Source organism: Lutra lutra, chromosome 2 (genome assembly GCF_902655055.1).
Source record: "Lutra lutra chromosome 2, mLutLut1.2, whole genome shotgun sequence".
Lineage (NCBI taxonomy): Eukaryota > Metazoa > Chordata > Mammalia > Carnivora > Mustelidae > Lutra > Lutra lutra.
The window spans coordinates 80,850,892-80,869,877 of NC_062279.1; the positions used below are offsets into that span (position 1 = coordinate 80,850,892).

At 37.6% G+C, this 18,986-nt stretch overlaps 1 protein-coding gene across 3 annotated transcripts in view; it reads left to right on the plus strand.

Moving 5' to 3' along the window:
• The window catches only part of GASK1B (golgi associated kinase 1B), a 53,182-nt gene that overhangs the window by 8,202 nt on the left and 25,994 nt on the right, over positions 1-18,986 (plus strand). For all 3 annotated transcript variants that reach the window (XM_047717809.1, XM_047717811.1, XM_047717810.1), the window contains exon 3: positions 9,828-10,042. In XM_047717809.1, the coding sequence (XP_047573765.1) occupies positions 9,828-10,042 (215 nt within the window). The remainder of the gene's footprint in view (positions 1-9,827; positions 10,043-18,986) is intronic.

An 18,986-nucleotide genomic window follows, 5' to 3' on the forward strand; every position in this document is an offset into this window, starting at 1 on the left:
AATCCCAAGGGACACCATTTTGGTAGCATTTAAGCATTGTACTATTTTTCATGCCCAGTATGGGAAATGCATTATGTATGCTTTATTTTTAAGATGCTGCTTTATTGCCACAGAGCTGTCATACCAAATTAAGGTAGCCTAGTTCCAGGAATTCTGTATGTCAAGGCTGCTTCCATGACAAACTGCAGGCACCCCACTTCCATTTAAATTCATTGTAGATCCCAAGTTGCTCACTGTTTTTCAACTTGCATCGCCTCATCTTATTATAAAGTAGGAGCAATCCAGTGTGTATTTTCCACTCTCTTTTTGAGGCCATGTGGGTAGCACCGCATTTGCTGGGTAATGGGGCGGTAGCCAGAGTAGGGAGATGGCACCTGCCAATTTCATGTTGTTTCAGGCTCTCAGGTAAGGACAGAAACCTTTTGCAGGGAGTTATGAGAATAATCCAGATGCCCCCACAACCTGGAGATACACTGACTCAAAATCCTAAAGCCTTGGACATTTGTACAAACTTTCTTCAAAGATTTCTTTGGGATTGTAGGAATCATGTTTCATTGTTAAAATCTGGATTGAAAACACATTGTGTTACCAGAAAAGTCCTAAGAGTATTTCATTAGCAATCAAATTGAGCTGGTCAGCTTAATACTTTTCATTCATTGGTGAACAAAAGTTTGCTGACCATCCGCTCAGGGTGGCACTGTGTTCCAGGATCCTCTTGTTTGTTTATTACATACTTTCCTAGACAAGTGAGGGGACCTGGTAACCTTCTCTGCCATGCCTCTGTGGCTTGTCCCTTGATCCCACACATGGCCCAGATAGAAAGGACAATGAATAGTTACCATGGTGTGAAGGATGCATGTGTTTCTCAGTTCTGTGCAATCTGCGCCCTTCTCCAGTATCAGAGTCATCTTTTCTTCTTTTAGGAAATATATTATTGACCACCTGCTCTGTGCCAGCTGCTCTTCTGGTCACTGGGGGCTACACCAGTGAACACAAAAGTCAAGAATCTCTGCCTTTTTAGAGCTGACACCAGTGGGCTGTGTGGCAGTTGGGTGGCCCGAAGGGAATCTTCATCCAGCACCGATGCCAGGATCTACTTAGAACCTTCCTGAGCTCAAAGTTATGATCTTTCCATTAGGACTGAATCTGTTATTGTTTCTGGATCGGTCTAAGGACCACGAAGGTCCAGAGGGACTAGACAGCCTCACTCCAATTTCATTGAATGGGTGAATATTGCAGTCATATCCCATTGTGGTTGATAACATTTACTTTCTGTGTATGTGAGGCACTGTTCTAAACATGGAGAAGAAGCCGCACACTCTGATTCAAATACCTTTGTCGTTAAGGGCATGGATTGTCATATTAGTTTTCTAGGGTGGCCATCACAAAAATACCATAGGCGGAGTGGCTTAAATCACATAGTTTTATTTTCTCACAGTCCTGGAGGCTGGAAATCTAAGATCAAGGTGTCCACAGGTTTGGTTTTTTCTGAGATCTCTCTCCTTGGCTTGCTGATGGCTGCCTTCTCTCTTTGCCTTCACATGGCCTTTCCTCTGTGAGTGCCCTCACCTGTGTCTCTCTGTGTTTCAATCTCTTTTTACAGCAACACCAGACATTTGGGATTAGGGTCCACCATAATGGCCTCATTTTTTTTTTTTTAAAGATTTTATTTATTTATTTGTCAGAGAGAGAGAGCGAGAGCGAGCACAGGCAGAGACAGAGAGAGAAGCAGGCTCCCTGCTGAGCAAGGAGCCCGATGTGGGATTCGATCCCAGGATGCTGGGATCATGACCTGAGCCAAAGGCAGCTGCTTAATCAACTGAGCCACCCAGGCGTCCCCCCATAATGGCCTCATTTTAACTTAACTACCTCTTTAAAGGCCCTGTCTCCAAATACTATCACATTCTGACGTATTAAGGGCTTTCACATATAAATTTGGGGGGAATACAATTCAGTTCATGCAACTGACAATCCGGACTAACTGAGTTTGAATCCTGATACTGTAGTCACTTGTGAATCAGGTGGCTGTGTTACCTGGGATAAATTAACTTAATTTCTATGCACCTTATTTCTTCATTAGTATATTGGGGATGATGACAATAAAAATAATGATGGTAACAGTACTTACCTCATGAAGTTGTGAAAATTAAGTGAGTTGATATGAAAAAAATATGTTTTTCATATTAGCACTTGGTTGGCTCAGTGGGTTAAGCATCTGCCTTCATCTCAGGTCATGATTCTGGGGTCCTGGGATCAAGCCCCGAATCAGGGTCCCTGCTCTGCAGGGAGTCTGTTTCTCCCTCTCCCTTTGCCCCTCCCCCTGCTCATGCTCTCTCTCACTATTCCCCTTCTCAAGACACTGATCTGGGGTCTGGAGGAGAGAGACAGGTTTCCACCACCCTCATTTTCATTATTCCAGTGACTCACAAGGTTATGGAGACCTGGGAGTGGACTGTTGAGCACAAACTAGATAGAACCAAGTCATGGAAGCTTCTGCATATCCTTGCCTTTGTTTGTCAAGTTTCTTTCTGATCTTTCTTAACTCAATTGGGAGTGAGGGCACTTCAGTCACAGCTTACTGTGAATGGATGTCCCATTAACCAAACTTCGATTCTGAGCTCATTGACCATTCCTTGGAACTTCAGGGCTATAGATGAAAATTGAGGGATTCTGAAAAATTCATTCATTCATTCTCCAACATTTTTTAAAAAAGATTTATTTATTTGACAGAGAGAGAGAGAGAGAGTGAGAGAGAGCATAAGCAGGGGGAGTGGCAGAGGAAGTGGGAGAAGCAGGCACCCTGCTGAGCCCAGAGCCAGACACGGGGCTTGATCCCACGACCCTGGGATATGACCGGAGCTAAATGCAGACGCTTAGCCAAATGAGCCACCCAGGTGCCCCCATTCTCCAATATTTTTGAGTGCTTGCTTTGGTGCAGATATCATGTCAGGAGTTGGAGGTCCAAAAGTAATTATGAAATAATCCCTGTTCTCATTGAATGCTCAGCTTGGAGGGTAGAAGTCAGCTAAGCAACTGCACCATATAAAAAGGGTATGATAAAGACCTCAATGGAGATATTTTGAAGAGATCTTGCAGGCATAGAGAAGGAAAATTTAGCTCAGAATGCGTGCGTAGGGGGGTGGGTGGGGCATGTAAAAACTTCTTGAAGAGCTAGTGTCAGAACTGGATCTAAAGTCAATGTGGGTGAAGTGAGAGATGGGGTGGGTGTTGGAAGGGTAGAGAGAATAGATGTGTGAAAAACTTGTGAAGACAGAGGTGCTTAGGAAATCTCAGAGCTCTGAAGGAGATAGGGTTTGGGAGGATTGTGGGGAGGATGAAGTGAGATAAAACTGTGGTACTCCAGAGTGGCTGGGTTTGATGTCATCTAAGGACATGAACTTTATCTTGCAGATAATGGGGAATCATTGAAGTGTTTGAAGAAGAGGAGTGATATAATGAGTTTTGCATTGTAGGAAGGTCACCCTGGGCAAGAATTCATGGCTCCTTTATCTACATTAATAAAAATGAAATGGCCCAGGACTGGGTCACCCTAATGTGACCAGGACATTGTTTATAAAATGTGACTGTTTTTTGGAGCCTGGCACAGTGACCACATCATCACATATGTGACGCAGATGTGACACTCTCAGAAGTCACATTTGATTTCTGTTTTCCTAAATGGAATATTGAGACAGGAATTTTCTGGGAAATTTCATTTATATATATATATAGCAGAAGTCCAGGGCAGACCTAGAAAGCAGAAGTTTCTGTCCATTAGTCAAAGGTTCAGAAAAGAGAAGCACGCTGTGTTTTTAAAGTAGAACTGATGATTTAGATTGTTAAGTAGTTTGTGATGGCAGAAGTCACAGGACATTCTCCTTTCCTATTTCCTCAGCTTCACACTTAGCTAACTCTTAAGGAGATATGGAAATTATTTTAACTCAGTCCAATCTAGAGGAAGCAAGTTATAAACTGAAAAACAGTTATGTAAGTAAATAAATGTTTTATTTGTTGTTTGAAGAAATGTCGTCTGAATTAGCCAGAAATCTATTCTGAGATAGGACTTGGTTGGCTATAGAGAACCTATACATATGAAACCTATAGAATTCAGCTTCTCTTCTGCCTCTCCTTTCTTTAAATCATAAAAACCTAAGTTTGGTTCTCTTAAATATTTGACAGGGCTATATTTTCAGTATTTCACTGGATTCTCACACAACCCTGAGATAGATTTGGAAGGTACTCTTCTCATACCTTGGGGAACTCAGTGCTTTAATCAAGGTGGCTGAGGGACTTGACTCATGTTCTGTGGAGATGAGTGATCAGTCAGGAATAGAATCAACATTTGTGATTTCTTTTTCTACCACACTGCATATTCTTAGCTCTTTTTCAGTGAAGTTTCTTTTCCTTATTAACTGCGACATTTCGGCACATAGCTATTCTAGGGCACAGTATTCCTCTGTTTCTTAACTTTGCACTGACAGCTCAATCTTTATGTTAGTCCTTCACTTGTTCCCTTCAAACACTTGTTCAACTGGCAGATATTTTTGTCTGATCATCATTAGGTGTGCAACTTCTCTGCTTCTGAGGCCGGGGCTTACCAGGGATGGGGATCTTGTAAGGCTTCTATGTTTGCTGTGTCTCACTGAATTCTTTCCGTCCAAAACCCAGGCTCTAATAGGTCCACGTGAGGACAATTGTAAAAATTTGTTTGAATAAGTAAATTAACAATATCTAAAACCCTGAGCGGAATTAAAATTTCATCAACTCCTTCAAATTGTCTTCTCCCTCAGGGCTGTCCCAGAATCTTCTCTCACATTCTCTGACTTGTTCACATTTACCAGCTCTAAGCCGAGAGATCTTACCTGCTTCTTCACTTCAGTCTAATACTTTTAATTGCCAAAATCCTACTGGGAGAGGCACTCTAGAAAAATAGAACAGACAGTACTTAAGGGATCATTAACAGCTAGACACCTGCTACACTATCATTGGAGTTACAGCAACACCAATAATTGCCTTTAGCAATTAGAGATCCAAGGCATTAAGGTTTCCCTCCAATGCACTGTTGATAGTTGTTGTGGAACCCAACAGAATTCATTTCCTATAACAAAGATGAGTCTAAAATTTTGATTGACCTTTGTTTTCTTGAATAGATTTTGGAGAGTTGTTTTTAATGAAGGGCTCTGAGCTGAGCTGCCACTTCCCTTTTTGTCTTGTTCACAAGGAGTCTTGAAACAGTCTTGGAACTTGGCCCATATGATAGAAAGGGACCTTTGATTTTAGAACTCCAGAACGTTTTTACTTATTTTTGTTCAGTGACAAATGCAGACAGACACTCATAACTCCAGCCAGCATGCTTAGTGTTCACCTGCAGTTCAACAAAACCAGGCAGCCAGTGTTCAAAGTGAAGGGTGTTTAAAAATTCCAGACAAAGGAGATCACGTAGAGAACTCATTCTTAGTGAATTTTCACGTTCATCTTCTCAAAAGGATGTCTTCTTTGTGCTTTTGGGTAGAGAATGACTTGGGAGAACATCAAAAATCAGAGGAAATATTCAAATTTTTGGGAAAAAAAACAACTTATGCGGCAAGTCGCATTTTTTAAAGCAGCTGTATAACCTTTAATTCACACGAACACCCACATATCTTTTAAAACCTGCTTTCTCACCACTCTGACAGTGAGAATTTTATCTCTTCACTCTTAAGATTTCTCTGGAGAGTGAAGTACTGCATCATTTTGACAAACCTGAATGTGAAGAGATGAATGCTCCTCATCTCTGAAACACTTCAGGGTAAGTTGCTTTAACCAGTTTCCTGTTTTCAGAGGCTATTTTTCTGTCATCCCTTCAGATCTATCAAAGTTCATTTAATTCTTCTAACAGTCATATTTTATAAAAAGTGGAATTCTTTTCACACTCATACTCATGGCTCTGAGATCTGGAGCCATTCTGACTACCACTATCATCTGGAAGGAGACCAGTGTGTGCAAAGGACCCACCCCACCCACGCTCAGCCTGAGAATTACTACTTGCCCTGCTTTCTGGAAATCTCCCTTGCCTGAGGTACACAGATTTCCAGAAGGGCAGGATGGAATATCTTTATATTATATTCAGCATTCAAAATATTTTGCTGAGGGGACATGGATGGATGTGGAGAAAACCCCAGAATATTAACTGAAAACCAATTACTCCTAGCAGCTGAAAGCTCCCTTTGGCAGTTCGGGAACAACCTTTTTTTTTTTTTTTTTAAAGATTTTATTTATTTATTTGACAGAGAGAGATCACAAGCAGGCAGAGAGGCAGGCAGAGAGAGAGAGGAGGAAGCAGGCTCCCCGCTGAGCAGAGAGCCCGATGCGGGGCTCGATCCCAGGACCCTGAGATCATGACCCGAGCCGAAGGCAGCGGCTTAACCCACTGAGCCACCCAGGCGCCCCCGGGAACAACTTTTTTAATAATAATATAGAAAATGTATCATTCAGAAAATTCGATGTGCTGAAATAGAGAAATGGCAAATAAAATTCAGTATCCTTAAAGACTAGATCAGAGGCTGACTCACAACAGTCTGCAGGCCAAAGATGGCCCCTTTATTCCATATGCTGTTAGGTGATATTCTTTTCTAGTCTACTTTTCACTAAAGCTTCATGTGTGAGTCTCGGATTCAACATCTTCATTTGGCAAGAGGCTCAAGGCTTGGATTTCTATTCTTCTACAAGGTGGTACAAGTATTTCCCCATGATACAACCTTGATATTGGTTTATGGTTCACTACCTTGATTTTTCCTTCCCATCCCTCCAAAAAGTCCTCTTAAAACTATGACTCTGTTCTTGAAGTGGCTTGTGAGCTACAGATGCTTTCTCCAATTTGAAATTGTTGAAAAAAATCAAAAGAACAACAACATTTCTTATGACACTTGAAAATGATTTGAAATGCAAGTTTCATGTCTATAATAAAGTTTTATTAGAACAGTCACATCCATCTGTTGATATATTGTTTTTGACTGCTTTCATGCCACAGCAGAGTTAAGCATTTTCTGGGTCAATAGTTGTGATGGAGACAAGGCGGCCTTCAAAACCTAAAATGTTTACTACTTACCTTTGACAGGGTGTGCTGACCACTAGGCTAGGTTATTATATGACAGTTGAACTGATGCCATTTAAAAATATTTAATTGTAAGAGAAATTTTGTGGTAAAATATTTAGTAAAGCAGTCATGACAAACTCTATAATACGAGACAGTTCCACATAGTTTACCTTCCTCACATAATTTTTGCCTCTTCCCCCAGTTGAAATGTAAATGCCAGGAAAATAAATAGAAATTGGCATTTATTGATTGATTGATTTTGGTTCAGTTCCTAGAACTATGCTTGGCACATAGCAGATGCTCCATATACAAATGAAGGCAGTCAAAGACTGATGAATTGTGTCATTCCATCATGTCTCTATATAGTAATAGTTATAGCAGAAATTTCTGGGATGTGCATATACGTTAGGCATCAGGTTGAGGACTTCAAATGTAAGAGCTCATTTAATCCTAAAAGCCAATTTGGGAAGGTACATTCTCACCCCCATTTTACAGAGGATGAAAGCAAGGCTTAGAGAGATTGCTTAACTTGTCTAATGTTACAAAGCTAAGAAATAAGGTGACCAGATTTCAAAAGATCTGTTGGATTCCAGAGCCTAAGCTCTCACCAGAAGTTCTACTTCTTAAGTTTCTAAAAACAGTGTACATTTTGAGGTGAGAAAGAAAAGGATGAGAAAATACCAGAAGTCAGTATATAAATCACAGAACCAATTACTAAGCTCCTATCTGGGGCTTATAGATGATTTTTTGTTTTCTTAGTTTTACATGCTAATGTTTTTCCACATTTCCTGAAATGAGTAGATTTGTTTTTAATTGCTTTAAAAATAAGAATCAAATGTCTTAAAGGAAAGAAAAATAGCCCAGAAGGTTAACTGTTTCAATTGTTTATGTAAATCATTTCCCTATTTCTCTGTGGGACTCATGTGAATTGCTGAGGAAACGCCCTGCCTGTCTGTCTCCTGTATTGATGTGTGTTGTTGAGGTTCAGGATTAGGTTTCAACTCCCTTTGAATATTTCTTAGCCCTGAGAATCTAAAGTGCCATCTGTGTATAACTTTAGTCCAGAAACATCGATGGGTAGAACTCCTTGGTGTTTATCTTTCGAAGTCTGAAGTACACATGTCTTTGCAAGTGATGTTTTGTCTTCCACTCATATTTGGATTCATATTTGGTAGAGACATTGGTCTCTACCTGTCTCCCACTCATGATGGATTGCATTTACCTGGGCTTTACTATTATTATTATTTGTTAAATTGGCGTCGTATTTGGAGTCTACTCATTTAAAATTATATTTATCTTCTACCTAAGAAAACAATTAGTTTTGAGCAGCCCCAAAACTATTTAGGAAAGTCAGAGGAAAGAAAAGGGGAGATGGTGTTAAAAATGAAGTTCTTTAGTTTAGATCTATGTTCTTTCTCTATTTTTTTTTTCTTAATTGTGTGTCAGTGACTGTGGCATGTTTTCCCAAATCTAAAGGACTTCTTGCATAGAAGTCCTAGGCTGAAATTCCAAGGCTAAAAGGAAGAAGATTTTTCTTTCGAATAAAACTGGAATGCAAGTGATCTGAATGATCAAATGAACGCTACCAAAGTTATTGAGGTCACTGTAACAGCAAATTCAAAAGAGGTTAGAGAAGACGGCAGTTTCCTGTAGTAAAGACCAGACAGAGATAAGAACTCTACAAAAGGCAAATGAGCAAGATGGTAAAATAAATGTCTTGAACCAAAGGAATACAGTCATAGATCAAGAGCCTCTCAGGTTATTTAAAAGGACTTTTAAAAATTCCTGTGATGTGTCTTAGACATTCCAGTCATAATTTCAGAGGCTTCTGTTGTCCGGGCCTGTTAAGAATGAGTTAAGTGGGCTTTTCCAGATCTTTGTGACTCCCCCCCACCCCCCCAAGAGCATCATTCTGATTTTTAACTTAGAAGCAAAGCTGCTTAACATCATCTGTCAGTGACTTTATTTGGCAGAAATGGGGGCTGGAAAGTGATGTCATTTGTTTTAAGCTTGAAGTATCATTTAATGGACCTTCGTGATCTTCTCTGTTTATAACTTTACTTGGGCTCATCATTCTTGGTACAGTCTAGCAGTGGCATTTCTAAACTCTCAAGAGTGAGACAAAAACAATTAGTATGACAGTTTTTTTTTTAACTTATCGTCTGTGTGCATGCAGTTGAAGAAATGCATTTGCTTAAATGCACTTTGTGAGGTTATGTGTGAATAAATGATCCATTACCAAGAGCACTACTGTTTCCACCAGAAGAGAAAAAAAGTTTCCATCCTGCTTCTTTTTTTATTTCTTTGGAAATTATGGTGGTGGCTGGTGTGAGCCATGCAATTTCATTTTTAAATTTGTGACTTCCAAAAATTCTTTTTCTGTAGCCCCAGAAAATCAGACAGTTGTTATTACATATAGAGAGCAGCTCCACTCAGACATTGAATAGACAATTATAAACACCTGGATTCTTTCCCTTATCGTGGTGGTTGCTTTTAGAAGTGGAATAAAACCACTTTAACCAGAGGACATTGTTATTGGTAATTAGTGGCTTATTCCTGTGCCACATCAATAAAACATCTTGTCTCAAAAATCTTTCATTTCATTGACTAACAGGGACCTTGAAATATCATCTAATCAAACTCTTGCATTTGGGAGGTGAGAGGGCGAAGCTATGAGTGACTGTCTAAAATCTCACACTGAGTCATGCTGAACATGCTAAAGCAAATTTGTTTGTTTGTTTGTATTCTATAGATGGCCGACCATGCCCTCTCATTCTCTGGGACTCATCTCTATCTCCAACAAGTAATGAGACCCACTCTTCTGTTAAGCTCACCTGGGGAACTTACCAACAGTTGTTGAAACAGAAGTGTTGGCAGAATGGCCGAGTACCTAAGCCTGAATGGGGTTGTACTGAAATACATCACCACGAGTGGTCCAAGCTGGCACTCTTCGATTTTTTGTTACAGGTAAGCTTATCAGATCAAGTAAGGAGTGATCTAAGGCTGACGCTGAGTTATGTAAGGCTAACGCTAAGGAATTTTCTATACTTTGAATTTTCATGAAGCCAAAGTTTAAGTTCTATAGTGGCATTTTGTTATATAGCTTACAGCCACCATTTCTCTTGTTTTCTTTCTAGTAATTTTTTTTTGCAAATATTTAATTAAGATTGGACATTGGAGAATAATAGAATGATAAATATTGACCTTCTGTATAAGTGAGTGACACGGGATATCACAGATGTCTTATAACTCTTGTCCCCTTTTGATGAAGATCTCGTAACTCTCTTCATCCCCTCATTCTGATTACTGCTTTTCCTTTCCTCCATTTTAGAAAAACCTGTTGGCTGCTGTTGTTGTGTCGCTAATTAATACTTTGTAGAATTTAGGACTGTCTTAAGACATTTGCAAAACATTCTCCTTTCGTTAATTCCTCTGTGTGTGTGTGTGTGTGTGTGTGTGTAAGTGTGACATTTTGGGAAGGAAATAGAGGTGAAAATGTAAGAAGGAAACCAGAGTCACAGACTTTCAAGGGATTAGGAACTTTCAAGAAGAGGATGATTTATGGCGTCAGCATTGCAAAACCACCAGTGAGAACAGAGTTGGAGAGCAGGGCATTTGACAAGCAGGCAGTCAGAAGTCACCAAAAACTGTTGTAAGTACAGCTATGAGGTTCAGACTGGTCTAAAGCATTGTATATATATTATCTCATTTTTTTTCCATTTAATTAACATGCTAACTCTGAGATAGGCATCTTCTTTCCATTTTATGGGTTGGTAAAAGGGAAACTGAGGTGTAAAGAGGTTTTTATCAAGAACTGTGGAAAGTCTGAGATCTGACCTTTCTCGCAAGCTAATAGATTAGCCAGCCACATGTTCATAGATGGTAGCAGAGGACAGAGACAGACAGATGACTTCATTACTCATGGTATAGCAAATGGAACTAGCTTCATGCTCCTTTGCCCCTAGAGTCCCATTGGGATGATACAAAGTAGCCTGGTGAATGCTGCATGTAGGGGTTTGTCACTACAGAGGAACTCTAAGCTTAGGAAACCCCCAATCTTATAAGAGGTTGCTAGCAAACCTGTCCAACATTGCCCCAGAAGGAGACATTATCTTTATTATCTTAGTCAGCTGATAAATAAAATCTGACTTCCACATTAGTGGGAAACAATCTTTGTATTTTCCAAGGCTGTTTGCTATAATAACATCCTTGAAGAGACAGTGCAAAGTAAAACCTGATCTAAGATACGCAGAAATGCCATGGAGAATTGTTTCTAAAGAGTTACCTAACTTGTTCAGTATTACAGAGCTGGTAAGTTCCCAAATAGAGATTTCGGCAGTTTTGGCTGACACGAGATTCCATATTTTTGACCATTATTGTATGGAAACTACCAAGGTATCTTTAGGTTAATAAAGGGGGTTGGTGTGATAAAATGTATTAGCAATAAAATGAAAAATGAGGGCTAAGTAGGTAAAGGTACTTTCTATGAGGCCAGGTGTTTAGGGGAGTGGTTCATAGAGAGGTTGAAGCTCCTGAAAATGATGACTAGAGGCAGGAGGGATAGGAGAGTCATGAATGTGGCAGTGAAGTCTATAAGAAAGGAATGACCTTGAGGTTTGTAGTTGAGAACATAAGAGCTAACCTAGACTGAATTAGTGGGAAAACCCTTTTAGAAGTTGTCTATAGTGATGTTTGTTTTAATTATGGAAACTTCAACTAAATCTCCACCCACCTTCTGTCTTTGTTATTCTCCTTTCTATTGAGGAAAACTACAACTATCATTCAACAAATGATGATGTGTTTATGCAGCACCTACTGTGCATTACACTGAAGAAAACTGACACAGGGGTAGCAAAATAGTAAAGACAGTTATCCCCTCTCCCTATCCCACATTTGGGTTTTTAAAAAATTACATAGGGAAGTATAGTATGAAACAAAAATAGATCCATGTAAGAAGGGCTGGATGGGATAATATAAAATTTCTTACTGATACGAGGTTAAAAAAGAGAGAGAGTGCTTTGCCATAAAATAGTAAAGGAGGGAGAGTTTGAGTAAGATTGCAGGCTATAAATGATAAAGAGGATAGGCACAAATGTAAGGAAGGACATGGGGTTGACAATGTTCATAGGATATATAGGGCATCCTAAATATACCATTTATCTGAAGGAGAGTCATTTGGGGGAGTAGTGATGCTTCCTGCCTATAAGAGATATGATAGAAAACAGAGGAAGAGAGCTTTTATTCACAAGAGGTATGTTCGCATTGTAACCTTTGTGTTCATTACCTTGACTGAGCAAGAATGAATTCAAACTGACCCACAGTCTCCTGAGAGCATTAGCAGCTTTTGTCATTGTGCCCATTGTCCGTGGTCTTGAGGATGAATATGGACACATCACTATTATAAGTTTTCAAAGAAGACAAATATTTTAAGAACTTAAACTAATACTGCTAATATTCTAACAATTATGTGACACTTAGTATGTGCTTGGCACAGTTCTAAGCACTCTCTCTGTACTGAGCACTGAGATACTATCTTATTTAATCCTCATAACAGTCCCATGAAGTGGATCTTATTATTATTCATATTTTAGAAATGAGGAAATCAAGGCAAGGAGAAATTAATTAATTTGGCTAGAGTCACAGAGCTTGTATCCAATAGAATCTGTAGTCCAACTGAGGAATTCTGGCTTAAGAGACAAACTTATAAGCAAAGCTTCCTCCTATTCATTTTATAGGGCAATGATGCCATCGTCTTTCAATTTCTCAAGTCAAAAATTTGGGAGTCATTTATATGCCTTGTGATACTTACCCTCATATCCATACAGTGACCAAGTCCTTGAAATATCTCCCCAATCCACCTTCTTTTAGGTATGGCTTATGCTTGTATCTTAGTTTGGGCTTTGTCATTTCCTAACAGGATGAATTCCTCCAGTCCACTCAAACAATATAAGCCAAGATCACCTTCGGCTTGACATACTGGGCATCAGGCTGCTGCTAAATCTGCAGGAACGGATTCTATTGGTAGATCAGTTAGTTCTATTTGTAATCTACTCCCTTGTCCCTTCTGCCCATAGCAGCTTGTGAAGGTGTCTTTCATATTCCTCATAATCCATGAGGATGTGATCTCTGCAAGGCTTTACTGGAACTTAAGTTATGACACCAGTGGGAGTTCCCAGTTTTGGCTCTGCCTAAAGCATTGAATCTAAAAGTCAGAAATTAATTTGATTGTTAAGAGTTAATTTGGTTGGTATCTACCAAAGTATATCAAATTATATATATGAGGATGGCATCTGAGAGAATAGACTTACATTCTTTCATTCATCCACATTTACTTGCTTCCCACAGTGCAACAAACAAAAGACTGATTTCTTCTAGATGCTGCAGCATTTTATAATTTTATCAGTAAGTTAGAAGAGCATGTGTTTTCTTCTTTCTTTCCAACCTTGGGAAGTGGAAAACTGATTAATATTTTTACTGATTTTATGGAGGGTAGTAAGGTCTTGCTTATATTTCCAGTTTTTTCATTATGAGTGAGATTGAGGATCTCATACTTTCAAATATGCATTATTTATAGTTCATTTTTTGTGAGTTGCCTGTTCATATAATTCCCATTTTTATTGCATTCCATAGCTTTTCCTTATTTATAAAAACATTTTGTATATCATGAAAATTATTATCAATCCTATATATCTCAAATAATTTTTTTTTTTTTTAGATTTTATTTATTTATTTGACAGAGAGATCACAAGCAGGCAGAGAGGCAGGCAGAGAGAGAGGAGGAAGCAGGCTCCCCGCTGAGCAGAGAGCCCGATGTGGGGCTCGATCCCAGGACTCTGAGACCATGACCCGAGCCGAAGGCAGCGGCTTAACCCACTGAGCCACCCAGGTGCCCCTCAAATAATTTTTTTACTTTGTTGTTTTTCATTTGACTTTGCTCATAGTAAATATTACTCCAGAGAAATTTTACATTTTTTATAAGGTGATATCTTAGTTGACCTTTTTACTTTCTGTATTTAGCATCATACAATTTTTATAGAGAGGTGTTTGTTAAAATGTTTGCTGAACAAATAAATGAATAAATGAACATATGTAGGCCATTTTTCATGACTACTACAGTAGTTATCTTTTATACAATAATCCTCATCAATTACACTGAGATGTTTACTTTAAAGTCAAATATATGCCTTATTTAAATGGTGATTGTGAATGTGTTGGGAACGCATTGAGTAGAGTTTGTTAACAACTTTAGAAAAGTTCTGCCTGAAGTAAACTAAAATCACTTATTCTATGATGCTACAACAAGGCAAGGGAATACAGAACCCAGTTGTTAATTTTCTGTACACAACATTCTTTTTGTTTTACCCAATTAACAAATCTACATTCATAAAAGCTATGCCATTTTACTGGGTCTATAAATGTGATAGAGGCACAAGTAACCTTTTATTCTTGAAGCGTGGGGGTATGAACTGCAGAGACAAAAATTCACCTCCGTTAGGATGCCAGAAAAGAGTATTCTAGAGAGAATCTGAGTTTCTAAGACTTGGGAAATTTCTATCAAAAGGTCAAATAAAATAATAGGAAAAGATTTAGGATGTATAAAACTTGCTTTTTGAACTCGTAGATAGTCTGTATAATGGTTAGGAATTGAGATTCTGGAACCAGTCTGCTACAGTTCAATCTAAATGTCCAATACTAATACTAATTTTTTAACATTGAGAAGTTATTTAACCTCTCCCTACCTTGGTTCCCTCAGGAATAATAATAATGTTTATAGAGAAGGTTATTGAGAGAATTCAATACATTTACACACATGAAGAATTTAGTATAATGTCTGTTACATAATAGGTTCAGTGAGTATTACATGTTAAGAAATTTATTATTCAGAAATAAGAGTAAAGACTAATACCAATAAAAGAACTAAAGTATTTTACCATTATTTTTATTCATTAAATTGTAAGTCATTCCCAAATTGTTATATTTTCTACTCTTATAAACTTATATTAGAGACCTTAGTCCATTAAGTTTTAATTGTTTTTGACTAGTCTGTCTTTTTTAATAAGCTGTGAATTTCTTAAGGGCAAGTCCCTGTCTTATCCCAGTTTCTAACCTTTTCAATTAGTAGCACAGTAGCTGAAAATGTCACACTCAGGGCGTTATTTTTTTGATCAAAGGAAACTACCTAGTTATATTAAAATATTAAATCAAAAGTGTCCAATTAAAAATGTTAAAAGTTGAAGCAACAAAAGTGTAATTGTAATGAAGAAATAAATTTTGTTAAAATAAGAGAATTAGAAGGTTAGAAAATGAAAATTCAAATGAATAGAAAATATTTAATATTTTTCCTATTTAATGGAGTTATTTGTGTACTTATATATTCTAAGAATAATTTTATTTGATGAGCAATAAGACAAATTACATATATTTCTTTCCACTTGGACTTGACAGACTTTTTTGGGCCCTTTTCTGTCCCAGACACTTGGCAGGTTTAGTGCTGGTGATAAAATAGCTGAGATCCTGTCCCTGACCTTGAGTTATGCAGTCTAACAGCAGAGACAGATAATCATAACAGAATGAATCAGGTGTCATAATTAAGTTTAACATCCTTTTGAAACAAATAAGATGCTACTAGTTCTTCGAGATTTGTAGAGTGTAAACAGAGAATATGACATTTAATCTAGAAACTGAAGACCTTGCAGAAATCAAGTGAGTCCAGGAGACAGGAAGAGAGTTTCAGAGAGAGGGATTCTAACAAAGGGCAGAGTGGGAAAATCCATTAAGTAGTTTTCCCCAGGTGGCTTGTGAGTAATAAACTTATGTTCATAAATTCAACAAACAACAATAATATGAATTGGTATGCCTTGTCTTTTATCAGTCAACTCTCCTAGCTCTTACCTGGCTTCTAATGATTTAGTTCCTGAATATAATACATTAGATTAATAGGTGTTAATCTTTGACCTATTCTCTTCCACTCTTCTTTCTATGCATCATTTTTTTTTCACTTAATGATATGATAATAGTAAAAGTAAAAATTCCAATCAACTATCATCAAACCAGAGAAAATATAACTTTTCATTGAAAGAATATTTGTTTCCGTGGGAATATCCAATGCTAGGCAAAGAAAGATTCCAACTGTGGCCTTCATGGTAGATTATGAAGGTCTTCCAAGCATCGCCTCCTTTTATCCCCACTATTCAGTGACCAAGGGTTTTGCCTCCAACTTTCAGAGATCACTCACAATAGGTGCTCTGACAGCAAGAGGCATAACAATCCAAGGTCTTCGACACTGGGATTTCTAATAGTTTGGGTCAGTTTTATTGTTTTGCAGAAGTAACACATTGCCAACCCAAATAGCCTGTAGCCTTGTATTTATTGTTAAGTCCAAGCAAGCAAATAATATAGGTTTTTGTTCATTTGCTAGCAAACAATGAGACATGATGTAAGTCACAGACTATCTTGTCTTCAAGTAGCAATGAAAATGATTAGCTTGGGCAATATTAGATGCTGAGCTGACAGGGTTTGAGGGAGCAAAGATGGCCAAGGATGAGAGGGTTTTGAGAAGACATATTTCTTCTAATTATTGAAAACCTTCACAATTTGTTTTTATGATGAGAATCACAATGGTTCACTTGATTACAGAGAGTCATTTCCTAAGATAAAGGACATGGGAGTGTGATATTCTAGACATTAAAATTGACCAACTCTAAACTTCGAAGGTATGGATGTGCTAAGAACTAAAATATATCGCAGTTTCTACAGAATTTTAATTGTATAAAGTGTGCTCTTTCTTACAAATGAAATTCAAATGTCTGACTTTGACATAGTTTTTACTATACACATGTCCATGATTTTTCACTAGGAGAAATTATTTTCGGTATTATTGATGCTATAATACAAGGGACTATCTTATTTTAAAAGGCCTCAGAACACTTACCAAATTATTTTGTGACATTATAATTTTATTCTTCTAAGTATTACTTATCATACGTGAGCAAATTGGCCAGAAAAGCTGGTATTTACTGGGCAGCTATGTTTAGATAGAGACAGGGGAGGTGATGTAAAAGAAGTTTACAGATTTGCTTCTGTATCAGAGAACACAAGAGATTTTTGCAGAGAAAAGGATATAGAAGAAATGGCTGACCTATGCCAAGAAAGTATGTTTATTAAGGAAGATTTTGGGTCATCTTCCTTGTTTGAGGAGGTCTGACATACATTTTTATTCATTTATTTGATTATACAACTTTAATTAATGATTATTTTTAAATAATTCATCATGATTGGAGAAGGCACAAAACATTTTTATGCATATGTGGCAAAACAATACTTCACTTTAAATGACAAATGGTCATGTCAGTCTCTCATACTTGATGTCTAGAAGCAAATTTGTCCCCTCATGCCCTGACAATTTGCCCTCTTGACTTACTTCTCATAATATTACTCATAATATTACATAAAATTACATAATATTACTATTTTAAGAATTGGTCGGGTCAGACATTTTTGAATCATCTTTGAATCTTTGACTCTTCTTTGAGATACACTAAACTTTGTAGTTCCTCAGGATCACTCCATTTATGTTTCCCTTTTCTTCCCTATTAATGCTATCCTAATCAAACTCTTATCAATATAGGTCTAGATGTGGTAAGAGACTTCTAGCTGATCTCTTTGTCTCTATCTTCCCCAACTCAATTTATTGTGTAAACTATGGCTGAGTTTATTTTTCCTACTTTCCTTTAAATTGTTTAATTGCTTCTTGCAAAAACAAAACAAAACAAAACAAAAAACAAACAAAAAACTCTAAAAAGTTCAATTTGATTGGAAAATATTTTTTTCTAATTTTAATTTTTATTTTTTAAAAGAATTTATTTATTCACTTGAGAGAGAATTAGTGGTAGGGGTGAGAAGCACAGGGAGAGGGAGAAGCAGAGTTCCCACTGAGCAAAGAGCCAGGTGCTGGCTCAATTCCAGGACCCAGACATAAAGACCTGAGCCAAAAGCAGACACTTAACTATCCGAATCACCCAGGTACCCCTGGAAAATAAATTTTAAATGCCTTAGTGCATTAGGGACACCTGGATGGCTCAATCAGTTAAGCATCTGCCTTTGGCTCATGCTATGATCACTAGAAAATAAAACATAAGCACGTAACTATTATAACACCCAAAAGAAAAATTTGCAATAATTCCAGTAACATGTCCAGTAACTGGTCTAATTTTTAATTGTCTAATAAATGTTTTATTTATTTATTTTCTTGCTTGCTTATTTATTATTTCAGTTTGTTTATTTGAACCAGGATTCAAATAAAGCCTGCACTTTGTGATCAGTTGATATGTCTTTTAATGTATAGACTCTGCTCCCACCTCTTCCTTTTTTTCCCTTACCAGTTTATTTATTGAAGAAAGCATTTGCCTTGTTCTCTAGAGTTCTAGATTCTGGAGTTTGCTGGTTTTACTTCCATGATGTCTTTATTTGTCTTCCTGTCACCTATATTCAATAGACATTGGCATGGAGTTTAGATACTTGATCCAATTTAGATTTAACTTGTTTTTTCAAGACTTCTACGAGGTTGGTGGTATATTTTTCTACTAAGATAATGTCTGGTTGGTCTTTCATTTTTGTGACAGTAGTAGCTATGGATGCTCAATGTTGATCCATCCATTCACTAGGCAATAAGAAATGGGGGTATTCCAACTCTCATCACTTCTTCATTTATTATTTGGAATACTTCTCTAAGGAGTAGTTTACCTTCATCTCTTACCTCTTACCTGGTTCTCTCATGGTAGATTTGATATAAAACCTGGTTGTCTAGTGGTACAATTTATATAGAGAAATGTTAACATTGAAGAAACACCATAACGTGACCTTGTAACTTCCTTCCTATTCTCATCTGCTCATCATCCATGATCTTTTGTGG